Source organism: Typopeltis vanoorti, chromosome 11 (assembly GCF_054136105.1).
Source record: "Typopeltis vanoorti isolate ZY-2024b chromosome 11, IOZ_Tvanoo_1.0, whole genome shotgun sequence".
NCBI classification, from domain to species: Eukaryota; Metazoa; Arthropoda; class Arachnida; order Uropygi; family Thelyphonidae; genus Typopeltis; species Typopeltis vanoorti.
Genome location: NC_143559.1, coordinates 124,353,553 through 124,381,288, shown reverse-complemented (window position 1 = coordinate 124,381,288; position 27,736 = coordinate 124,353,553). Strand labels below are relative to the sequence as shown.

Below are 27,736 nucleotides of genomic sequence, written 5' to 3'. Positions count from 1 at the left end.
CTGATGGTCACCTTTCTCCTTAAATTCCCTCCACAATTGTTTCTTTTTTTGCAGCTCAAGCTTAATAGTATTATTCATCCATTTAATCCCTACTTGATTTATTATTCGGATTCTTGGTATACAGTCAATCATTGCCTCCTGCAAACAGTTCTTAACCACCCCCCATGCACTATCAACATCCAGCCCTTGCAGTTTTACATGCCATGGCACTGAGCCAAGCACACACCTAAGCTTGTCATACTTACCAGCCTGGTAATTCCACATGTACCCTGTCTTAATTGTAAATTCCACTCCTTTAGCCACCTCCCAAGTCATGACCTTATGGTCGCTCTCACCAATTGGTGGCAACATGGTCATGTTCGTTACAGCCACATTCTCAGTTGCAATTACTAGGTCAAGAACTCTCTGACCCCTAGTATTTTCCATTACATGCTGTCGCAGATAGTTATCCCTTAATAACCACATAAAATCCAATTCCTTCCTCCCATGTGCCCTCTCCTCTTTCCAGTCAATGTTACTATAATTGAAATCACCCATAATAATTACCCTCCTTCCACTCATTTCTTCTATTTGCCTATGCATACTATCCCCACCATCTATTCCATCACCTGGTCTATAGCAGCACCCAATTGTATATTTTGTTCTGCTAGATTCTATCTCACACCAAACAGCCTCAAATGTGCTCTTTTCTCTATCCTGCAGTTCAACTTCTATACTCCTTGGTTGCAGCTCATCAGCTATCATCAATAACACTCCCCCCCCCCCCTTTATTCACCCTGTCACTCCTGAACACGCTATACCCGTCGCATTCAATCCCACTAGCTATATCATCTACAGTCAGCCATGTTTCGCTAATACCAACAACCTGTGGCCTGGAAGTGCCAATCATGGCCAAAAACTCTTCCTTCTTGTTCCTAATACTCCTGGCATTAGTGTACATGAATTGCAGAAGCCCATTTGTCCTATCCCTACTTTGATGCCTTATACTAACTATCCCATTCTGATTTGTTGTCCTTCATACTCGCTCGGGCATAATATACTCATTCATACACTCAACTGCCTCCCTAAAGTCTGCATATCTACTCCCCCCCCCTTCTTAATAAATCTAGTTTCCCTGAGTCTGTACATCCACTTTTTCAAGTCTCTGTACACCAACTCCATTCAAATATAACCCATCCATCTTATATAAGTCCTTTCGCCCATCGAACTCATTCCACACCACTCTCCATGCATAACCCACGCATAAAGTCATTGGCAATTATGGCCCTCCTTCTAAACACTTCGCTGTCATACCGTGGTAAGATACTCACCATCCTAACTCTTTCACTCTTCTCTTTTGCTACCTCAAATAATTCCCTCACATCCTCTATCATTTCCATTTTGTCCTCTTTCAAATCATTTGTTCCTGCCACGATTATCATCTCTTTCACCCTCTGTTTTTGCAGTCGAATAGATTCGCTGACGTCCTTTATGTTCGCACCCGGCTGGTATGACTTCGTTAAACTCTCAATTATTACGCCTCTTAATAGCGAATCCCCATACAGCACTCGCTCCTTCATTTTATTGACGTTTACGAACATTCTATTATTTGCCGTCACAGACTTTCGCCGGTCATTTGTCGGTACGTTCAGCACACATTTTTCCATACGCTCCAGTTGCCTTTTAGCTCTGTGTATCGCACCGTTCAAATGGGCAATTTCACTACTCGCATTTATCTCACCATTTTCATTATCAATCAAATCATCCATTCGTTCTGTATTTCTACCCTCATTTACACTTTCAACGACGCTCTCACACCTATCTGGCACTACCATGCAATTCTCTAGCACACTGCCATTTTCTACATTCTGACTATCGTTAATGATATCACTCTCGCCACACGAAACACGCTTGAAATCCTCATTCTCTTTACACTTTCTGAACATATTAACTCCACTATCACTTTCTAACCAGACTCCCACCGCTCTTCGCAAGGCATACATCTCACAGACAGCACATTGCATAAATTCGTTTACATCAAAACTCTTAAACAAACATGACTATCGTTAATGATATTACTCTCGCCACACGAAACAAGCTTGAAATCCTCATTCTCTTTACACTTTCTGAACATATTAACTCCACTATCACTTTCTAACCAGACTCCCACCGCTCTTCGCAAGGCATACATCTCACAGACAGCACATTGCATAAATTCGTTTACATCAAAACTCTTAAACAAACATGGCGACCTGGCCGCCATTTTTTTCTTTATCGGTGCCATATGTATGCTATCTTATCTTAAAATTAATAATTAAAATAACAGAAAACACGCAAAAATTGCACAGACACACCAAGAAACAGCAAAAAAGCAAACAATACTACTTAAAATTCTAGTAAAATTTCTACTGTTAACACAAAATACTACTAATCTTTTCAGGAGCTCTCGACAAGCCGACGATATGAAATTTACAAGTTTGATCTTTTCTTTAAAAGCTTACATTATCAGGTTAAGTTAAAACAGCTGTAATTCAAGGACAAAGCTGATAAAACAGCTCTTTACTTGAATTACATTTATATAGGAGACATTCGATATAGCAAACAGCTAGGACCAGAGATACTTATGTGTAAGGTTTACTATAGTTTCTGTGTTATAATGAATTCAGGTAAGAAGACTACTACCCCTTCCTTCAACTCCATTTTCACAAAACAAAATGGCAGAAAACAGCACAAAGGAAATGTCAAAAAATTTTATGCCAATGATAGGAACCAAACATAAAGAACATAAAAAAGTACACATATAAACAATGGGAGATAAAAAAATTAGAAAGGTAATATTAATAATAAATCTGCTACTTATAGGGAGTAGACAAAGGTGTTTTAAGCCCTATCTAACTTTTGGAGACCGAGTGGACATTTCAATCTCACCCAGAAGCCATTAATTCAATAATGAATTAAGAAGGAATAACATTATAAAAATTAAAATGTAGAATTAATGTCAAGCGGAAAGGGATGGTTAAGTGCAATATTATTATTATTATGGGCAACTTCCAAGGAGTCATACTCAATCGAGGGATGCCCTAAACATCATGTCAAGAACTATCCAACATTTACGCAATATTTATCATACTTTGCTTTGAACTCATTCACAGTCGTGGCACCCACAACAGACTCTGGCAACCAATTCCACTCATTCACTACTCTCCAAGCAAAAAACCTAGTTCTAACACCCATGTTAACTGCACTTTTACTCAGTTCCCATGGATGGCTCCTAGTTCTCTCACCACCAACCTGTTCTGAAAAATTTCCTTTGAATTAATCTTGTAAACCTAAAATAAACTTGTAATCTTGTAAAATAAAAGTAATTTTTATGTCTCAATCATATCACCCCTTTTCTGCCTATCAACCAGTTCCTGTAACCCCACAAATCTTCAACCAGTTCTTGTAAGGTTCATTCCATAGACCTGCTACCATCTTGGTCACTTGCCTCTGGATCCTCTCCACCTCCTCATCACCAAGAGACCCTGTCACCCAGATGTGCATTGCAGTAGTCAAAATGGGGTCTTATCAAGACTTAATAAAGAGGAACAATAACATGCTTGTCACTGCTCGTCAAAGTATTCTTCAGTAACCAAGTGATCTGATGAGCTGCTTTAGCCACATTTGCTACGTGTCCACTAAACTTTAACTTCCTATCCACTAACAACTCCCAAGTCTCTGACTTCCAGTCAATTTCTTGGAGTACAGTTCCACCAATGTGGTATATAGCTGGTAGTCATCAATCAATCAGCTAACGCCTTTTTTATTCCCGTATAGGGAGTAGGTGAGGCCATTTTAGCCCTATCTAACTTTTGAGAGTCTGAGATGCCAGTTTAATCTCCACTGGTAGCCAATCAGAGATAGCTGGCCGAAGGCTATCACTAATTAAGCAGCCCACAATGAAGATACTGTGGGCTGCTTAATTAGTGCAACCATCTCGTGGGCCCTAACCCTAACACAATATTTTTAATGTCTGAAATTTTTAATGTCTACAACATCTGTTGAACAGATTACTAGAATCCTGTATCAATTATGGAATGAAAATGAACATAAGAAAAACAAAGGTAATGAAAATAGCAAGGAAAGAGGCAAATATAGATATCAGAATAAATGGGGAAAAATTGAATCAATAAAGACATTTAAATATCTAGGAAGTGTGATTAGCAGATGGAAGATGTAAAAGTGACATAAAAGCAAGAATTGCTATGGGAACAGATGCCTTTAATAGAAAATGGAATTTATTCAGAAGTAAAATGGATAAAAACCTAAAGAAAAGACTAATAAAATGTTATGTGTGGAATGTTGCCCTCTATGCAGCTGAAACTTGGACATTGAAGAAAGAAGAAATTAAGATTTTGGAAAGCTTTGAGATGTGGATTTGGAGAAGGATGGAAAAAATCAAATGGACAGATAAAATAACTAATGAAGGGGTCTTAAAAAGAGTAGAAGAAGAAAGAAGTCTGTTAAGGAGGATAAAAAGAAGAAAGGGAAACTGGATCGGACATATTCTGAGAGGGAATGGAATCATCAGAGATGCCATCGAAGTAAAAATAGACTGAAAAAGACCCAGAGGAAGAGTAAGGAAAACATTGGAGACAGGTATACAACCTCGAAAGAGAAGGCTCAGAACAGAAGAGAGTGGAAGGAAAGTTTTTGCTACTAAGAGAAGAACCTGCTTAATTGCAGAATACTCAAGAAGAAGAAGACTACAAACAATAAAAGATAAGTCATCCCAATAGCAAACAATTTTATAGCCAACAATGTTACAGTCAGTAGACAGAGGAAATGGCAGGAAATCACACTCTGACAACATAAAACGTATATGTGTCTTGTCATAACCACACAAACACATCCAGGAAATGGAAAGAAATAATATCAACAACAGAATGCAAAAGGAACAGCAGGAACCAATTATAAAGAATGCAAAACAACATGAAGTACAAATGTAAACAAAAACAACGAAAAGAAAGAACCAGAAGAACTTCCTCCTTTTCTTTCCTTCACCAGAAATTGGGCTAGGATCAATGGTTAACAGACCAGTTAAATGCTTTAACTTAAAGTGTATTGTCCTAGTGTATATATAAATATTCCTGATGAGTGATATAAAGGTTGAAATGTGAAATGTTATTTTAAGTTCAGTAAAGTAATTTCTCTAACACAGGAGCTTGTCTCAATAATTTCTACACAAAGTAACTGGTAATGTTCATCACCAATATTCTATCTTGCCATGGATCTTTACTAAAAATGTCATCTGGATCATTAATAAAAATAAAGTAATTAAACATTTAATGTTTTATTACTTTTTGAGGTATAACTTGTAACGGATGATCAAAATGTAGAATGCTTTTCTCATGACATACTTACGACTTATCATCAGAGGTATTGCCTAATTTTCCCATCGCATATGTCATGTAGGTTGCAGCCCACCATGCCAAAGCTCCAGTGGCAAAAGAAACACATGTAAATCCTAATGTTGACAGCATATATGAACGGCTGTGGAAGAAAAAAAAAATTAAAATTTTTTAATAAAAGGTTTCCAAAAATGCTGAAACCAATAATACTTGAAATAATGCTTAAATAATAAATATCCAAATAATAAATATTTACAAATCTTATATATGATACTTGTGATGTGAATAATATTGCACAATTAAAATCTACTTGCGTATATTCAGTGCTTTATACTGCTGGAATTTAAGTTTCCTCATATTTTAGAAAGATTTAACATTAAAGAAAATGACATGAGAAGAATAAATGATACTAAAACATTCCATGATGACTGGCATTGTGTGAACCTGTAAACTGGGCTATTAATAGGCAGGTGATGCACGGTATACAGCCTCTCTCCAGTCAAATTAGCACTACTAAAACCTTCCTGTTGTACTACAACCCAGGATTTTCTAGCGAGGCAAGTATTGCTGCCTTATATGCAGATCTCTCCTAGTGGAAGGAAATGTCAACAAAAACCTCTAGGTGACAAATGTTGTACATCACTAAGCAAGATGCTAATATCCTGCTTATTGAGTACAAAGTAGCTACTGCCATGTTTCATCTTCAGAAGTCTTCAGTTTCAGTTCCCGCCCGCATTATTTTTGCAAGTAGGGTGGGTCATGGCTTTTCCGAGCATGCTCAACACACACTTATTAATGAATTGGATAGCACCTCCATTTGAGAATATAGTGGTAAAGCATTTATGGTGAAGAATTTATGGAGACAAAAATACGTGTTGGAATAATTACTTTACTAATAATTAAGAAAATAACATTCGACATTACGACCTCTGTATTGAGGTCGTCATCAGGAAAACATATGTACAGCATACAAGCTACATGACACTATACAAGAGTAAGATAAATCTAAATGCTTTGCTAATCGTTTAATTGCAAGGCCTTTGCATGTGTTTAATCATTAGCAATTGGGATTTATTTCTTTTTTCTTTTTTTTTTTTTTTTTATTGCATCTGCACTTGTAATAAAAATTTGAAAGAAGCAGTTCCTTTAACTCTTCAGTGGAAACAGTTTTTTTATTCCACTATGAAAAAAGGAGCCGGTCATTCTGCTTTCCTTAAATTAATCTACTGATAACTTTCACTACAGTTTGCAAGTTCTCTTAACTGAAAACTACTTTTCTCTTAGGAAAATATTGATAATAACTGTAGATACTTTCTTCATAGAGATACACTGATTGGACTTGAATAATAAACTTCTCAATTTCAAATACATCTATGTTCCACCTTTATTGCCTACTGGAATTTTCACTTTTATTTTTCAATATGATATTTGATTTTATACTGATGAAAACTAATTCCTACTCTGCTGTTTAGATCTCTGAAAAAAATTAAAAAATAAATAAAAATAAAAATTTTGTGTCAGCTGCTTTTTCTAATGCTCATATTCCTCCACATCTCAGTCAACTTCAAGGGGACCATAGGTGTAAATAAGTCTCATTGTTAAAGTTCTCAGTTTTGATGGTTGCTCATCTCACTCATCTTGATGCCTGATATTGCCTGTTGATGAAGATTATTCTTGTATTTATATTTATAAATTTTGGGACACAAAAACACACGTGTTGAACAGATTATTTTATTAATTACTAATAAAATAAAACTTGACGTTTAGACCTCTGTATCGAGGTCATCATCGGAAGGATACAAGTGTATAAGGAACCAAGCTACATGCTCTAGCCCTGTATAATGGTAAACTAAAATCTACGTAGTTAATTAATCCTTTTCCCTAGCCTGACCTCTAGTGATTAAAAAAAAAAAACTACAATAAACTGCTAAAGTCCTCATGTATTAAAAGTTTATTTTTCACTTGGTTAGACTATAATAAATTTAGTTTAATCCTTTTCCAAGTGTGAGCAAAAAAAAGTTTGCGCATGAAAGTATTTCAGGACTGGGGTAAGGTGGTACAACACCGGGCAACTCGTTGCAAAGGTGGAGCAAGCTAACATCACGCCTATCTCAGTAGCTCCTATAATGCAAAACACATCTCCTTGCAGATATGTATAATGTTATGCATTAAGGGAAGGGCTACTACCCAGACTAGTTTCGACCTTTATCGAGGTCTCTTCAGTGGGAGCCAAGCCCAAGTGGAGATACCACGCAGAAGCATTAGCAAGGTCATCTCTACTTATCGGCAAACTTTGTTTGCTCAAATTTTGAAAAAGGATTAAAATAAATTTATTATAGTCTAACCAAGTGAAAAATAAACTTTCAACATCTTTCTCTAAATCCAGAGTAATTTAATAAAAAGGTGGCACACCATTTGGCAACTCCAATAGGCAGAGATGACCTTGCTAATGCTTTTGCCTGGTATATCCACTTGGGCCTGGCTCCCACTGAAGAGACCTCAATAAAGGTCAAAACTAGTCAGGGTAGTGGCCCATCCCTTAATGCATAATATTATACATATCCGCAAGAGATGTGTTTTGCATTATGGGAGATACTGAGATAGGAGTGATGTTAGCTTGCTCCACCTTTGCAGCAAGTTGCCCGGTGTTGTACCACCTTACCTCAGCCCTGAAGATACTTTCAGGCGCAAACTTTGTTTGCTCACACTTGGATAAAGGAATAAACTAAATTCATTATATACTCATGTATTAATATTCTTCTGGATTTGTACAGTTCTGATTGTTATAATATGATTTCCTTCAGTTGCTGTTGAATGTTACAAACACCTCACCAGGTTGTTTTCTTGTAGTGGGATTTTTCTACGGCTAGTTTAGGTTGTTATACAGGTTGTAAATGGTTCCTCCACATTCTTGGAATGGTTAGACCATCATTTTTGTTGAGATTAGGGTTATGTTTGAGCATTTCACATGACTCTTTAAATTTTCTTTCAAACTAGGTTTTGGTATTTTTCCAATCAATTCTGTAGTATGTTTGGAGTGCGTGGTCAAAAGCCCGGTTTTTCCATAATGGAGGTATTTAATGTGTAGTTTGTGTTCGACTTGTCTGATTGGGATAGTTCGCCCTGTTTCCCCTATGTATGGTATGTTACATGTGCATTGTATTTTGTATACCCCTGGGTGGGCTAGGTGCGAAAGAGGATCTTTAGAAGAACTGAGTGGGTGTCTTAATTTATTCGGGGGTTTAAAGGTGGTTTTAATGTTGTATTTGCGTAGTGTTCTGTCTATTTTATTAGAAATGCCACTAACATAAGGAATGGCAATAGCATTCCTGAAATCTTTTTTGTTCTTACTGCTATCTTTGTGGAGAATCTTGTGAATAGTCTTTTTACTGTATCCATTTTTTAATAAATGTTTGATTGATTATCTTGTATTCCTGGTTTAGAGCTTGTTCATTAGAACAAATAGTTAGAGCTCCGTGTTTAAGGGTGCATGTGACACCTAGTTTTTGTGTTGGATGGTAGTAAGAATTTTTATGTATGTATTGGCCTGTGTATGTGTAGGTTTGCAGTAAACTGAGAAGGAGAGACAGCCTGAGGGTAGACGTGTGACAAGTGTGTCTAGGAACGGAAGAGAGTTGTTTTTTTCCATTTCAATGGTGAATTGGATACGTTTGTGTTGTTTTGTTTATGTGGCTATGGAATGTATTTAGAGCTTCGTGGCCATGGGGCCAAATGGCAAAAATATTGTCGACGTATCTGAGCCAAATTTTGGGCTTTAGACAAGCTGTCTAAAACACATTGCTAAAAGTCTTCCATATAACAGTTAGCTATTGGGGGGAAAGCGGTGTGCCCATGGCTGTACCTTCTTTTTGAAGGTAAAAATTGTTTTGCAACATGAAATATCCGGAGCAGAGTACGTGGGCAAAGAGGGCCGTGATGTCATGTGGAAATATGTTCTGTAAGAGCAAGATAGTGTCATCGATTCGTTAATAAGGAAACTCGTTTCCTTGTTAACGAATTGACTAGCCTTTTGGAAAAAGCTTTATTACGAGAACAAATCCAAAGGTACGTAAAAACCTAGCATCCACCCAAGCCAAAGTTCTACAACTTAAATTAGAGCTATCTGACTACGTTATTCCAGAAATTTGGGAGATTTCAGACAGGATCACAGACAATTCGGGCAAGCACTTATCACTAAAAAACAAAGAAAAATTAATAATGAAATTTCAAGCCCTACAACAACAGAAAGCCACAAGACCATCAGGACGCCATAATATACCAGCTCGTGTCGTACGTGAAGCGGCTAAAGAATTGTCAGTGCCCTTGACCATTTTGTTTAATTTGAGCCTCGGGTCTGGGTCAGTCCCAAGGGGGTGGAAAGAGGGGAAAATAGTTCTGCTGCACAAAGGTGGTTCCAAGGCTGCTGTTGAAAATTACTGGCCAATCAGTATAACAGGAATCATTATCAAGGTCTTAGAGAAAATAGTCAAGAGGAAAATACAAGATTGGATAGAAGAAAATGGGATACTGTTTCGGGGACAGCATGGTTTTGTGAAGGGTAGGTCGTGCCTCAGTAACTTGCTCACGTATTATAACACGGTGACGGCTGAACTGGATAAGGGTAATGGGTTTACAGTGGTTCTACTGGACCTTGCTAAGGCCTTTGACAGGATACCACATGGAATTCTAATCAGTAAATTGCAGCATATGGGGATGGACATAGGGTTAGTGAGATGGATAGGAGGGTGGTTGACGGAGAGATATCAGAGAGTGGTTTACTCAGGAGTAGAGTCCACAAGATGGCCTGTGACTAGTGGTGTGCCACAAGGATCTGTTCTTGGACCACTGCTGTTTAATTTGTTTATTAATGATATAGGAAAAGATCTGAGAGGAACAGTTCATTTGCTTGCGGATGATGCGAAGTTGGGTAGGGCAATAGTGAATGCAGATGATGTCAAAATTTTGCAGGATTTGGATAGATTGGAGGTCTGGGCTAAGGAGAATGGATGTCAATTTAATGTGGCAAAATGTAAGGTTATGTATTTTGGGGTGAAAAGATTGGCAGCAGTCTACTGCATTGGTGGAACTGTGCTCCAGGAAATTGATGAGGCACGAGATTTAGGAGTGTTGTTGGATAAGGAATTGAAATTTAGGGGACACATTGCAAAAGTGGCCAAATCAGCTCATCAAATCACTTGATTGCTGAAGAATACGTTGACAAGCAAGTTATTGTTCCTCTGTATTGAGCCTTGATAAGACCCCATCGACTACTGTACCCAGATTTGGTCACCTAGGTTTCTTCTTGATGGGGAGGAGGTGGAGAGGATCCAGAGGCAAGTGACCAAGATGATAGCAGGTCTATGGAATGAACCTTATGAGAACAGGTTGAGGATTTGTGGTTTGCAAAAATTGGTTGATAGGCAGAGGAGGGGTGATATGATTGAGACATTCAAATTACTGAAGAGTTTCTATAAAATTAATTCAGAAGATATTTTTGAGAACAGGGCTGGTTGTGGGAGGACTAGGGGACATCCATGGAAACTGGGCAAAAGTGTGGTTAGTAAAGGTGTTAGAGCTGGGTTCTTTACTTTTAGAGTAGTGAATGAGTGGAATGCGCTCCCTGAGTCTGTGGTGGATGCGGTGACAGTGAATGAGTTTAAGGCGAGGTATGATAGATACTGTATGAATGTCGAATAGTTGTGATGAATATGATTTGGGGCCTCTCTCGATAAGTCTAATGACTCCCTGGAGCTGCCCATAATAATAATAGTAATAATAACGAAAGGAACAGCCAATTGCCTGTAAACGAAGTTAGGAGCAAACAACCACCAGTGGACCACAGCCTGGTTATCAACCAATCAAACCACAATCTCACCCAAGGGGAACTCTCGCTACTAAAGAAAGGCTTGAACTACGCCATCGCTCCGAGGTTAGTGAACAAACTTGATATCGTTTATCATATCGAGAGAGGTTTAAGATCCCTCCCCACCAATTTGGCTGATAAAATGTGAAAGGAAACATCGTGTATACTAAATTCAAACAAAAAACTAAGCACCAACTTAAACAAAACCGAAAATCTAGCCCTTAAATCCTTAAAAAATAACCAAGACATTATCATCACGAAAGGTAATGCTACTGTCCTTTTAGACTGTACAACATACATTGAAAACATGAACCATTTGATATTGGACCACAACACCTACCAAATGGTAAACTACAACCCCACAAAACGTAACAAAAAAGAAAACAACTAAATTAATCAAATCTGCCCACACGTGGCCCGAAGAAACAACAAAAAAATTAATACCTCATTATGCCCGCACACCCAGAATTTATGGCCTACCAAAAATACACAAAGCAGGCACACCACTACGTCCGATTGTTGAAGGAATCGACAGCCCAAATTATCACTTAGCCAAAAAATTAGCAGCCACATTCAAGGAATTGGTAGGTCAGTCCCATTCTTAAATAAAAAATACACAACATTTCATTAATCAAATTAAAAACATTACACTCAATGACCAAGATTTATTAGTTAGCTTTGACATAACTTCCTGTTCATCAATGTCCCAATCAATGACACTATCTTGCTACAGAACATATTTCCACACGACATCATGGCCCTCTTTCCCCAAGAACTCTGCTCTGGATATTTCGTGTGGCAAAACAATTTTTACCTTCAAAAAGAAGGTACAGCCATTGGCACACCGCTTACCTCCCCCAATAGCTAACGTTTATATGGAAGACTTTAAGCAACGTGTTCTAGAGACAGCTTGTCTAAAGCCCAAAATTTGGCTCAGATACGTCGACAACATTTTTGCCATTTGGCCCCATGGCCACAAAGCTCTAAATACATTCCATAGCCACCTAAACAAAACAACACAAACGTATCCAATTCACCATTGAAATGGAAAAAAACAACTCTCTTCCGTTCCTAGACACACTTGTGACATGTCTACCCTCAGGTTGTCTCTCCTTCTCAGTTTACCGCAAAACTACACACACACAGGCCAATACATACATAAAAATTCTTACCACCACCCAACACAAAAACTAGGTGTCATATGCACCCTTAAACACAGAGCTCTAACTATTTGTTCTAATCAACAAGCTCTAAACCAGGAATACAAGATAATCAATCAAACATTTATTAAAAAATGGATACAGTAAAAAGACTATTCACAAGATCCTCCACAAAGATAGCAGTAAGAACAAAAAAGATTTCAGGAATGCTATTGTCATTCCTTATGTTAGAGGCATTTCTAATAAAATAGACAGAACACTACGCAAATACAACATTAAAACCACCTTTAAACCCCCGAATAAGTTAAGACACCCACTCAGTTCTTCTAAAGATCCTCTTTCACACCTAGCCCACCCAGGGGTATACAAAATACAATGCACATGTAACATACCATACATAGGGGAAACAGGGCGAACTATCCCAATCAGACAAGTCGAACACAAACTACACATTAAATACCTCCATTTTGGAAAAACCGGGCTTTCTGACCACGCACTCCAAACATACTACAGAATTGATTGGAAAAATACCAAAACCTGGTTTGAAAGAAAATTTAAAGAGTCATGTGAAATGCTCAAACATAACCCTAATCTCAACAAAAATGATGGTCTAACCATTCCAAGAATGTGGAGGACCCATCTACAGCCTGTATAAGCGCCTCCATGGTGCAATTGGAAGAACGACGATACATTGCGACGGGAATAATCTTTATCTGGACGATTTCAATCGAAGGTGAGTTAGCAGATCTCATACGGAGGTAGCAGAGTTTTTCGTTCCTCATACAGACAAATTGGCCCTTCAGAACACACGTAATTTACAGACAAAAAATACTAGTTGTGGTGGTGGTGGGCGGTAGATGGCGTTGATTCGTAGTAGAGGTTCGATGTAGTGGTTGCGACCGTTGTAGGTGTCCTCCTGCGATGAGTCTTTGGACTCCTTGGAGGTGTCAGGAATAATAATAAGCTAAACTAGCCGTAGAAAAATCCCACTACAAGAAAACAACCTGAAGAAGTGTTTGTAACATTCAACAGCAACTGAAGGAAATCTTATAACAATCAGAACTGTACAAATCCATATGAATATTAATACATGAGGGCATTAGCAGTTTATTGTAATTGCATTTTTTTTTTTTTTTTTTTTTTTTTTTTTTTTTTTTAATCACTAGAGGTCAGGCTAGGGAAAAGGATTAATTAACCACGTAGATTTAGTTTACTGGTATACACGGGTAGAGCATGTAGCCTGGTTCCTTATACACTTGTATCCTTCTGATGATGACCTAGATACAGAGGTCGAAATGTCAAGTTTTATTTTATTAGTAATGAATAAAATAATCTATTCAACACGTGTTTTTGTGTCCCTAAATTTATAAATATGAATGCTGATCACTGTGTAACCTTAAAAGAAAGAATTCTTGTATTTAATGTTGAATACTGAAGCTGCTCTTTATTTTTCATGATTGCTGATGCTGTATAACATTATGGCATTTGTTATATAGATGAATCTCATCTGTTATGTCAATGTGGTACTTCTTCAATTCTTCTGCCAGTTTCAGTTCTTTTTCCATTGATACCTATGTTGATGGTGCCAATCTCGACCCTGTTGTTTTTCCAATAATTGATCTTTAACTGTTTGTCCTTGGCACCCTGATAACACATCACCCTTGTTTGACTGAGTGACTTCCCCAGCTAGCATGAAATTCAAATATGTTGTGCCATCATTTTATTTTGGTTTCAGCTATTACAATTTGTTGGTTGTATTCCAAATTTTAGAGAAAAGTAGTCAAAATATTAGAGGGATGCAGTCTTTTTGGTTGTCTGAATTGGGAGAACAATAAAGGCTGCAAATGAAGGCTATGATGTGAAGGAAAGATTGAAAAGCAGAGATTCTAGATTTGATATTCCTTTAGTAAGGAAAATCATATTTCTTACGTGCACATTCCTTTTTTTTTTTTGCAGACTATGCAAGAAGTAGTCATCATGAAGGAAGCCAGTTAGGATTTAGTTAGAAATGACAGATCTAGCTTGATGCTTGTAAGCAGTGATGTATACCATTGTTGTACTGATTTTACACACACACACACACACACACACACTAAAGATACCAAGCTATTTTAAACCTGGTTTTACTCCATTTCCCAAGTAAGCAAATTGACAAACAAGTCAAGTTTGCACCTGCAAGTGTTGCAAGTTTAGCTGATGCTGCACGTAGTGCAAGACCAAGGCAACTCATGGTAAAAGTAGAATAAGCTCTGATCACAAATCTTAATATTTACCCTTAATGCAAAGCACATCTCCTGGAGGAAATGTATGAGCTTTGTATTAGAGGCAAGGGGGCCACTACCCAGACCGGTTTCGACCTTTATTGAGGTCTCATCAGTGGGAGCCAGGCTTTGCATTAAGGGTAAACATTAAGATTAGTGATCAGAGCTTATTCTACTTTCACCATGAGTTGCCTTGGTCTTGCACTACGTGCAGGGGTCAGCTAGACTTGCAACACTTGCAGGCACAAACTTGACCTGTTTGTCAATTTGCTTACTTGGGAAATGGAATAAAACCAGGTTTAAAATAGCTTGGTATCTTTAACATTTATTATACCCAAGGTAAAATACTTTCCACACACACACACACACACACACACACACATATATATATATATAATCTGATCCACACAAGAAAGGTCACATGACCTGTAGCACGTGTGGGCAAGAGGAGTAGAAGAAAGGAGTTCACATTTTGCTTGAACAGTTGGTTCGGTGAGTTTCAAGATGGACTGCAAAAGGGTGTTAGTTAACAGTGGCTCTTGTTTTAATGATTTTGGAGGAGAGTGGCAGAATAATAGTGACCAATTCAGCAGAGCACTGTCCATGAAATATCTGTAGAAGAGGCACAAGGTAGAAATTGAATGTCTGTGAGAGAGTGACTGAAGTGGGTATGTGAGAGAGAGAGAGGGATCATTAATTAGCTGGACTGCCCTGTTCTGGAGAGAATCAAGCAAACTCAGAGAGGATTTTGGTACACCTCCCCAAATATGGGAGCAATATTCCATGGCTGGGTGGATTTGGACTTTGTATAGAGTTAGCAGCTGTGAAGTAGTGTCTTGTACGAAAAAGTACACCAAGTTTTTTGGCAGCTGCAGAAGCTATAGCTGAAATGTGATGTGTTCCAGGAAAGATCTGAGGTTCAGGTCAGATCAAGGAGAGAAATCTGATCCTGCTAGGATATCACAGAATTACTGAAGGTAAGGGGTACATACATGCCAACTTTTTCTTGCAAGAGATCAGACAGGACTAAGTTTTGGTGGCATTGAAGTTTACAAAGTTGTCCTTGCCCACTGAGATATAGCTAGGAGATCTGAGTTCAGGTTGCTCTTCGTGGCAGATCCTGAGGATTCTAATACTTGAGCAATGAAAGGTTTGTCAAATGAAAAAGAAGGAATCGAGTGAACTGTTGCCAGCAAAGTTATGGACATTTACTCCGAGGAGAGTAAATGTCCACCATGACATATAGTGAGTAATCAGTTAACAGTGAGAAAGTTGGTGATCCAGATGCAGAGTGAAGAAGGCATAGGATGGCACAGATGTCAGTGAAATGGATTTGGAAATATCTGCTGGATAAATTTTGGTGTTATTTGGCTTTTTTTTTTTTTTTTTTTTTTTTTAATTTTTAATGGGATTTTTTTTAATACTTCCAGTGATACTAACTAGCATTTGTTTGATTGTCTTTCATGATAATTTGCATAGGAGATGGAGCACGGGCATGCAACTTAGGCACACAACAACAGAGGAAGTACTCTGATCCCAATCCAAGTGTGATTCGACAGTGTCCGTGCACACTACTCTACTTAGATTCCCTCCACGGATCTAAGTAAAGTAGAGTAAGCAGAACAGTATTATTTGCAGGTGATCAGGAAGCCTCCAGCAACTGTATTACTATCAGGTTATCAAATGTACTATTCTAGTGGCCAGCCTGTACCTCCATAAATTCTTCATAGTGAAGAAATTTATGGAGACAAAAACACATGCATGCTGGAATAATTACGTAGGCTGTTCAATAAGTTTTATAAGACTATATTTATACAGAAAACAGATTACCTTTAATCGTCATCATTTACATGGTCTTTTTCGAAGTAACTACTGTGAGACGTGATGCATTTGTCCCAACGTTGCATCCACTTCTTAAACACATGTGAAAGTCCTTTTTTTGAGAGTTCTTTCAAAACCGCCTCCGCAGCTTTTACACATGCTTTGTTGCTTTCAAAATGGCGGCCTCTTAGTGGTTTCTTGAGCTGAGGAAACAGCCAGAAATCGCACGGTGCGAGATCAGGACTGTATGGAGGGTGTGGTAGGATATCTATGTTGTTTTTCTGCAAAACGTCCACTACACGACCAGCAATATGTGGCCTTGCATTATCGTGGTGCAATAAGAAGCCATTCTTCAGCAATGGACGCTTCCTTTTGACGTGCTGTACCATTGTCTGTAAAACATCCGCATAGTATGAGCCATTTACAGTATTCCCAGGTTCTACAGCATGTTGGTAAACAATGCCTTCGTAGTCAAAAAAACATTATGGTCGTAACTTTACCAGCCGATTTTACAGTTTTTGCTTTCTTAGGGGTAGGCGAAGACGGATGCTTCCATTCACTGCTTTATTGTTTCATTGTAGGGTTATAGTGATACAACCAAGCTTCATCTGCTGTAATGATGCGTTTTAAGAAGTTGTCGCCTTCTTGTTCCAGTCTTTCTTTCCATTCTGTGCACACATCCACTCGATGCTGCATTTGCTCCAGTGTCAAGAGTTTGGGATTCTATCAGGCGCAAACACGTTTCAGTCCCAAATGTTCAGTCATGATTGAGTGAACACTTCTCAGAGAAATATTCAGGACAACATGTAACTGGTGTACTGTAATTCTGCGATCCTCCTTGATGATAATCGCTGCTGTGTTGATCATTGTCTCTGTGATGGACGTTGAAGGTCTTCCCTCACGTTCAAGATCTTCCACATTTTGCCTTCCTTCCTTAAAAGTTTTATGGCAGCGAAAAACACTTGCCCTCGACATTGCTTCATCGTGGAAAGCTTCGCGTATCATGTTAAAAGTGTCTGATGCCGATTTTTGCAAACGCACACAAAATTTAATCGCATAATGCTGTTCCAAGGATGTTTCCATTTCGACGACTGGTCGCAGCTCGTAGGCGCGCCGAAACAAGCTTGCGTTCAGTGACGTGACACTCTGGCACATCAGCCCGTATACGCCATCTATCAACCTCTTTTGTTAATACAGACAGCAACATTTCTTTATTCCATAGAAATTAATTTTATGATGAGTGGTTTCGCGACAGAAAAATTAGTCTTATTACTTACTGAACAGCCCTCGTATATTACTTATAATTAAGAAAATAGTATTCAACGTTTCAATCTCTATATTGAGGTCATCATCAGGAAAACATACACATGTACAGTACACAAGCTACATGACACTATACTAGAATAAGATAAGTCTAAATGCTTTGTTAATCATTTACCCTAGCCTGACCTCTGGTGATAAAAATAGTATAAATAAATAAGATATTTAAATATATAAAATTAAAAATTAATTCACAAAATAAAAGCTTTTTATACATATTGGTAGAATAATATACAGATGATTAAAACAATTTCTAAAGTCCTCTTATGTTGGAAGTTTTTTTTCACTTGGTTAGACTATAATAAATTTAGTTTAATCCTTTTATCCAAGTGTAAGCAAACAAAGTTTGTGCCTGAAGTATCTTCAGGACTGAGGCAACTCATGGTAAAGGTGGACCAAGCTCTCATCATTCCAAGTCTTAGTATCTCCCATAATGCAAAGCACACCTCCTTGCAGACATGTATAATGCTATGCATTAAGGCCCTTCTAAGAATAAGGTGGTACACCTTTCAGCAACTCGTTTAGGTAAATATGACTTCTCCATTGCTTCTGCCTTAGTATCACCACCTCTTGGTCTGGCTCCCACTGATAAGACCTCAATAAAGGTCGAAACCGGTCTGGGTAGTGGCCCTTCCCTTAATGCATAGCATTATACATGTATGCAAGGAGATGTGCTTTACATTATGAGAGATACTAAGACTAGGAGTGATGAGGGCTTGGTCCACCTTTACCACGAGTTGCCTTAGTCCTGAAGATACTTCAGGTGCAAACTTTGTTAGCTTACACTTGGATAAAAGGATTAAGCTAAATTTATTCAAGTCCTCTTATATTAAGGTTTTCTTTTGTTTGGGGGTTGAAGATGGGTCCCTCCAGATTCCTGGAATTACTAATCCATCATTCTTGTTTAGATTTGGATGATTTTTAGCATTTAACAGGCTTCTTTGAACTTTCTTTCAAACCAGGTTTTGGTGTAGTGTAGAAACTTGGTGCCTTTCCAGTTGATTCTGTGGCATGTTTGAAGTACATGGCCTGACAGGCCTGTTTTACCATAGTGAAGGAATTTAATGTAGCATTTATGTTTGTCTTTTCTTATCAGGATGGCATTCTGTTTCTCCCTATGTAAGGTATATTGCAGGTACACTGAATTTTATAAACCCCTGGGTGGGTAAGGTATAGAATTTACTAAGCTCATCTTTGGATGAACGGGGTAAATTTCTTAATTTTGCAGGAGGTTTGAAGGTTGCCTTAATATTGTATTTATGTAGTGTTTTATCTATTTTCTCCAGTTTGCTCCTAATGTATGGTATGGCTATGGCATTCTTGTAATCTTTTTTTTGCTTTTAATGGTATTTTTGTAAAGGAGCTTGCGAACTGTTTTTTTATTGTGCCATTTTTGACAAACGTTTAAGCTAATAATTTAATTCTTTGTTCAGCACCTGCTTATTGGATCAAATTGTTAGGGCTCTGTGTTTGAGGGTGCTGATGAACTCCCTAGTTTTTGTGTTGGATGGTGGTATGAATTTTTATGTATAAATTGGCCTGTGTGTGTAGGTTTGCGGTAGACCATGAAGGAAAGGTACCCTAAGGGAAGATGTGTGACAAGTGTGTGTCTAGAAAAGGAAGAGAATTATTGTTTTCAATCTCAATGGTAAATTGGATATGTTTGTGTTGTTTATCCAGGTGGCTTTGAAATGTATTTAATGTTGCGTAGTCATGAGGCCAAATGGGAAAAATATCAACATATTTTTGAAACATTAAATACATTCCCGCACTGTCTGTACCATGAAGTATTGTTATGAGGAAAATATTCAGTAGAATGCCCTCCCATGATGGGTCCATGGCCACCTTGGAGGTGTCACATAGTAACAATAATAATACTGATTGAAAAATTATTGAACGAGGCAGCTTAGTGAAAAATTTCCTTTCATCACGGATAGGATCTGAGTTAACTACTTTCATAAATAAAAATTAATACAATGAAGCGTTACTTTAGAAATTTAAACACGTAACTTTTTTTTCTATCCCAAGTATTAAGCACATCTTCTGTATGAATTCAAAATCAATTATTGAAATACATCTCCTTTTATAACTAAGTAAGAAATTGCAAAACCAAAGATCTACGAAAGCTTTCTAGATGTGTAAGCTTTTGCCTATGTAAATCATACACAATGAACTTTTTAAATGGAAAATAGAATTTAACAGTAAACTTACCATACTATATTTCTAGATAAACATAAGGATTAATTAATAACATACAATACTGAAATCACTTACTTTTTTGCGAGATCTTTCAGATCTTGAATGACACTTGTTTTATTCATGATAACACCTCCCTCTGCTTCACCTCTCCGTGGTTCTTGGAGCACAACAAGAATTAAGATTACAGAGATAAAGCCAAGAGCTGGTGTTACCTATTTTGAATGAAAGTTTAAATATTTGACTAAATTTACAGTCTTTAATTATTTCAATGAATTTTTTGGAAAATTTTAATTCTTCCTTTCATATTCATTTACATGTTAAGGCATAAGACAAGGGGACCCAATATCACCAATCATCTTCATCACAGATCTGAGAAGGACACTAGATAAGATTAAAGAAGAAGGTGAAGGCATTTCAATAAATGGCATGAGAATAAACTACCTCTGCTTTGCAGATGACATTGTCCTGATTGAAGATGCAGTAAGGCTGGAACAGATATTGCAAACACTATACACAGAAGGAAAAAGATATGGAGTAAATGTCAACTTTGAAAAAACTAAAACAATGATATTCAGACAACAGGAGTTACTGAACAGAGTTACGAGAGACAGATTTCAACTGGAAAATGTGGAACACTTCATACATCTTGGATGCCACATGATGCATGGACCCCAAAAAAGAGATAAAAATTAGAATAGCCAGAACAACAACTATTTTAAAAGCCATGGACAAAAGCCTGAGAGAATCTGAAAGGAGGATATTGGCATTTGAGAGGAAGTGCTATAGAAAGATCTTGAGAATAAGCTGGATACAGAAAGTGAACAAAGAGGAAATCTACAGACGAACAACCAAAAGAAAACCTGATCCAGAAAATAATCAAAAGTAAACTATGTCTATTTGGCCATATATGTAGAATGAATGATGAGAGAAAATTAAAAACGTTGCTGTTTGGAATGATTGAAGGAAAGAACAAACAGAGAATGGGGCGATGACATTGTCAAATGGTGTGGAAACTCTATACACAAACTGAGTCATCTTGCACAAAATAGAATGCAATGGAAGAATCATATCAAGACGGCATCAGACACCTACGGGCATTGGATCCATAGTTGTTGAAGATATAATTTCTTGGTATCTTAATTTAGAGGATAAAACCAGATTAATCATTGAAAAGAAGGGCTCATTAGAAAGTTTTGAAACAAATAAAAAAACCAGCTAAACAAAAGTCATTGGGAAGACTTTGGTAAGAACACAGAAAATGAATATCAGGAAGGTAGCAAATTATTCCAGAGGCTACTGAAAAAAAAAAAAAAGCTTAGAAATGGAGGGAAGAGTACTATACAAGGAATCAGAGATGATAGTGGTGACAAGAAAACTGAAGAGACAGATATTCCAAAGTCAGGAGTAATTAATTTGAAAGATTGCTATATGAAACAAGCAGTGTTAGCAAAGTGATAGAGAGCACAACAGGAATGCAATTAGAAATGCATATCCATACTTGCAGTAGGGATTAAACATACACTTGTAACCACAGTAATAAAATTTTTTAATAAAATATTTCATCCTAAGTATCATAGGACATCTTCAGTACAGTTAATTCAAACCATACTAGGAATCACAAAGTTAGGGCTCATGCTTACAATGAATCCCTCCATGCATGGAGTAACGTGTTATAGAATTAAATTAAAATATAACTGGAAAAAAAAAAAGTTTACATTAAAATGAGAAACATATATGAATTATTTTACACAATTTAGGATAACAATTTCCCAGACTTTAGTTTGGGAAATTGGGTCTGTGACATAGGACTTCAGCACTTGCTTTATATAAATGTTCATGTTTATATAAAGATCTATGTAGAAGTTTGGTCTTTTTCCAATGTATCCTATGGTTTGGGTTTTCAATTCCGTGTTGTGCGAGGCCGGATTTCAGCGGTTTGAAAAGACGGATAGTCTTGATGTTCCAAAATGCATTTGCTAATGGATCTACCTGTCTATCCATAGTAGGATAGTAGGACAATTTACAGGAACACAGGACCTCATACATGCCAGGTAGCATTAAAGGTGAGAGTTTGTCTTTAGGAGAATGTAACCAATTGTGGATCTGGTTGATTGGTTTGTAGGTAGCAGCCAATTTATATTTCCTCATAATTTTGAAAGATGTTAAGAAATGCCTTTGACATAAAATATGGGAGTTCTATGGGCTTGTTCTTGTCACTTCCCCCACACATCTAGGTTGATGTGTGGGGAAGTGACTGATGATTTTTTGAGTTTTTTGGGTTGTATCCATTTTGTATGGCTGTATTTTGATTGTTTCCAATTCTTGGTTTAAAGATTCTTCGAAGGAGCAGAGTCTGTGTGCTCTGGTTACTAATGATTTAATGACGCAAATTTTTGAGATGTCATTATACAACAAAATACTTGCAGTAGAAAAAGCATCAAAACCCTGAAATGTGGAAAGGCCCAGAAATGCTCAAATATGAAGGTATAAAAGTTTCACAGTTGCTCTGCACTGTATAATATGTTTATATGCAGTGCATAATAATAATATTCAAAATATGCACTGTATAATATTCATATAATGCACTGCATTATATGAATGATATGATTTCCATTATTCATATAATGGAAATCATATGAATTCCATATGATTGGAGTATTAGAACTCTCATAGTACCAATCTAAAAAATAAAAATAAAATAAAACGAGAGAATTACAGATGTATTTCCCTACTGAGTGTTCCTGGTAAGATTTATTCAAGTATACTTGAGAAACATCTAAGAAATGTTGCTGCATGGAAATTTGGTGAAGAACAAGTGGATTCAGGCCAAAGAGATGTGAGGATCGGATTTTTACTTTAAATAGTTGAGAAATGATTCATCGGAATATTATTATTATTAAGAGAGATCACCAGGGAGTCAGGAACTCATTGAGGCTGGCCATACTATTTGCACCGGCTGTCCACCTGTTCTTGAATTCATTCATGCTACTTGCACATCCAACGACAATCCATTCCAATCATGCACCACTCTATGAGAGAAAAATCTAGTCCCTCACACCCCCATTTTTGACAGAATTCATTCTCAGCTTCCAAGGATGCATGTCCTTTCCCCATCCTCCATAAAATAAAAAAATTCTATCTACTGAAATTCTGTATCACTCAGAAGTTTGTAAATCTCAATCATACCACTCCTCTTTCTGCTAGTGTGTCCGCAGCCCACAAATTCTTAATATGTCTTAATAATCACAATCCATAATCCTGATATCATTTTCAGCATTCTCCCTTGTACTCTCTCCACTGTATCAGAATCACCACAGAAACCAGGAGACCAGACCTGCATGCAATAGTCCAGGTTAAGTCTTATCAAAGCCTTGTAAAGAGGCCTTGAAATACTTAAAAAGAAAATAAATCTGATTAAGATCCCCATGACTTTATTTGTTTCAGACTAGAGGAAAGAAGTTAGGAGGATCTCCAGAAGTAAGTCATAATAATGATGAGATTGGAGTAAACCTTTCAGTGCTTTCAATATCAGATTCTGTAACTTTGAAAATGAGACAAACTAGGCTATGCATAGCAACATGGATAGCAAAAAGTTTATTTAAGAAAAGGCAAATTACAAAATATCAAAGAAGGAATGAACATAAACATTTTGGGAATGAGTGCGGACAAGATCTAGACTGTTCCAATGGAACTTTTAATATCCAATCAACATTTCTCTTTCTATATTAGAAACTTCATTTATCAAGTTCATAAGTTTCAATAAATTTCTTCCACAGCTGTTATTCCAGTTACCTTTGTAACACAGCTAAATATCTTTCTGAAATATTGCTACTAATGGGAACTTTTTTCCTGCCCTCACTTATTCCAAAACACATCACTGAATATCTGTATCACACTCCCTTATTTTCTAGCTGTTTATTAGTTCTTTTTTGTTCACACATGCTCCAACATGCACAACATTTCTGGTTCTGCTTCATTTATGAAGTGAGGGGAAACCACAGCCATTACACATTATCTTTATAATACTGCTTAAAAGTGGTAAAACTGCATTTTCAATCAACTAAGTAAGTCTTTTTAACTTATGTATTTTAAACATACACAAACATTAAACTATAATGCTAATTATGACAAGACTAAATTACAATCAAATAAATACACTTTGTTCAAAATTGTTGTATATTAATATAATTATTATGATTAATTATAATTAATATGTTAACTGTGCATGATGACTAGATAAATACAAACAATCAATTCTGCTTTTCTACACGATATAAATGCATCAACAGACATTGGTAATTTAAATGTGGATTTAATAATTAAACTTTTAACTACTACAATGGTGCAGTCAATGACAGGATAATTTGAGTAAACTTGCTAAGATAATTCTAAGAAATAATTAAGAAAACAATCACCAGACAGATTTAGTGTATAAAAAAAAAAGAATCAAAATACTACTGGAGACTGTCTTGAACTTAAGTGAACTTTCTCAGCAGGTAAATTTAATGTCTTAATCATTCCAAGCCTAATTTCACAACTGATCATCCAAACGACTATGCACATGAATTTCTTGAGGCAGTTGAAAATGTTAAAATTATTCTTGGTTTTGAAATAAAAACTTGGAGGAGCTAAAATATTCTGCTCAGAACTCCAAGAGAAAAGCAAGTACAGGTAACCCTCGTATAAAACGGATGTTAGGTTCCATAGAAATTCCGCGTTATATAAATCGTGTTATACGAGACTTAGATTACACAGAAAAAGTAGGGGAGAAAACATGGAGAGAAGAGGCTAGGAATAAGAAAAGTCTCATTGACTATGTTATTGTTGATAGTGATGTTTTCTCACTGGTGCAGGACACCAGAGTGTACAGAGGATTTGAAATTGGAAGTGATCACTATTTAGTCTTGAACAGGATAAAATTGAATTTCATATTGAAAAGAATAACATGTAAGAAAGTTTTAAAGTGAATAAAAGTTGAGCAGCTCTCAGATGTGAACTGTAGACTAAAATACACAAAGATTATTGAAGAAAAAATGAAAGAGTTTGACAACAGGAATCAAACCTTGGAGATTCAGTGGCAAACTCTGAAGAAAACATTGATTGATTCTGCCAGAGAGGCATGTGGTCAGGTTGTCTGCAAGGATAAAAAATCAGAACTCCCTGGTGGACACAGGAAGTTAAAGAGGCAGTGAAGGAAAAGAAGAAAGCATATCAAAAGTTCCTGACAAATAAGTCAGCTTGTGCTCTTAGAGACAAATGCAAAAATGGTAAACACTGTGTAAAACTAGCTAAACAAAAGTCATGGGAGGACTTTGGCAAGAATATAGAAAATAAATATCAAGAAGGTGGCAAAATATTCTGGAGGTTGTTGAAGAAGCTTAGAAATGGAAGAAAGAGTGCTTTAAAAGGAGTTAGAGATGATAAAGGTGACATGAAAACTGGAGAAAAAGATATCCTTGAAGTATGAAGTAATTACTTTGAAAAACTGCTAAATGAAACAAGCAGTGATGATAGCACAGTGGTAAAAAACACTGACCAGGCATGCAGGCAGGAGTACATATCCATACTTGAAGTAGAAAAAGCCATCAAACGCTTGAAATGTGGAAAGGCAGCTGGAGTAGATGATATTCGACCAGAAATGCTGAAGTATGGTGGTATAAGAGTCTTACAGTGGCTGCACTGCATAGTTCAGAAAGCCTGGACAGAGGGACGAATTCCCGATGATTGGAGTAGAGCTCTCATAGTACCCATCTATAAAAAGGGAAATAAAACTGAATGTGAGAATTACAGAGGTATTTCCCTACTGAGTGTTCCTGGCAAAATCTGTGTAAGTACATTTGAGAAACGGTTGAGAAGAATTGTGGAAGAAAAGCTGGGTGAAGAACAAGCTGGATTCAGGCCAAACAGAGGCTGTCAGGATCAGATCTTCACATTACGACAAATAGTCGAGAAAGCATGGGAATATAACAAAGATCTGTATTTAAGCTTTGTCGATTTGGAAAAGGCATACGACAAGGTGCCAAGAAAGAAGCTATTCAATACGCTTCAGTTATATGGTGTCAATGGGGCATTATATCAAGCAATACTTAGTCTTTATTTGAGTTGTAAGTCAGCATTTAGAATTGAAGGAAGTACAGGAAGATGGTTTAATGTTAAATCTGGTGTGAGACAAGGATGTACATTATCCTCTCTGTTATTCATTATCTATATGGATCACATTATGAAGGAAAGTGGTATTAAACGTGATATCAAAACTGGAGATATTAATGTCAGCTCTTTGCTTTATGCGGATGATGTTATATTTCTAAATAAATCCGCTACAAGTCTGCAAGATTCTCTGACTAAATTGAATAGCTGTTGTAATAGATATGGTATGAAGGTCAGCAATAAAAAGACAAAGACAATGAAAATAGGCAGAATCATTGAAAATGTCAACTGTGTTGTGAATGGAGAACCTGTGGAACAAGTAAAACATTAAAGCTACTTAGGCACGATTTTTACTGAAGATGGTAAATTCAATATAGAAATAGACAACAGAATCAGCAAAGCTGGTATGGTGGGAAGTCAATTGAATAAATTCATATGGAATAAGAGAGAAATTAGTCGGAACACTAAATTAGCTGTATACAAGACAGTGTTCAAACCAGTTTTAACCTATGGATCTGAGAGCAGAAGTAAAACACTTGACCAAAGACTAGAGACCGCAGATATGAGAGTCCTGAGAAAGATTAGAGGTGTGAACAGATGGCATCAATGGCAATATCATATTAAAAACGAGGATATTAGGAAAGAACTTGACATTGTCTGCATCCAGGAATGCGTTAGCAGAGCTAATCTCAGGTGGTATGGTCAACTAAACAGAATGGGCGAGGAAAGATTAGCAAAACAAGTGTTCTCTGCCAGATTGGCAGCAAAATGACCCAGAGGAAGACCAAGATATAGGTGGATTGATACGGTACAAAGTGCATTAGACAATAGAAATATAAGATCTGATAATGTTGGAGTCTTGACAAGTAACAGACTGATTTGGAGGAAAATTGTAGATAGGAAGTTAGTAATGATATAATTTTATCATGTAGTACTATCATACCCTGTACACCCCTTGTGGGTACATGGCAGGAATTTGATGATGATGAGAAAAAGTAGGGTTAGGTTCCGAAATCGTTTTTTTTTAAATTATATAAACAACAATGACATATTCAACAAACAATATTTTTATTTAATTCAGGTAATTCATGTAAGTTAAGAAAATAAACTGAGACAAATACGTAGTATAAAATTATAAAAATTACAAATTGTACATAAATTTCATTGCGCATAATGTATAAATGTTTTAGACACAATAAAATAAAGCGCATATTTTAATCATCATCACTGTCTTCAGAAATAACATTTCGTAGATGTTCTTGAAGTGGCTGGAGGTCGTCACCACTTGAAATCTCTTGGACATCACTTGTATAATTTTCATTGCATACTTTGGCTGCTTTAGTCATCAAGAAGTCAGTAATAAGACTTTGCTTTCCACTATGCTGCAATTTTTTATTAAGTTCATAATATGGTGCTAAACAAATATCCAATCGTCTCATGAATTTTCCCGAATGCTCCATTGAGGGATCATTATCTGTAAAATAACTTCCTTGCCAAGTCCAATCCTTCTGCTAATTTCTTTAAACTGAATTCTTTAACAGATTCATCACAATCAGAATCTTCAGCAGAACTTTCCCCACCATTTGGCTAGATGCC

General features: G+C 36.9%; 1 protein-coding gene across 2 annotated transcripts in view; it reads right to left on the bottom strand.

Annotated features, from left to right (window-relative positions):
* The window catches only part of LOC150102021 (protein spinster homolog 1-like), a 303,327-nt gene that overhangs the window by 179,327 nt on the left and 96,264 nt on the right, over window positions 1-27,736 (bottom strand). For both annotated transcript variants that reach the window (XM_090400213.1, XM_090400212.1), the window contains exons 5-6: window positions 20,069-20,205; window positions 5,383-5,511 (exon numbers count right to left, since the gene is read on the bottom strand). In XM_090400213.1, coding sequence (XP_090256339.1) covers window positions 5,383-5,511; window positions 20,069-20,205 — 266 coding nt within the window. The remainder of the gene's footprint in view (window positions 1-5,382; window positions 5,512-20,068; window positions 20,206-27,736) is intronic.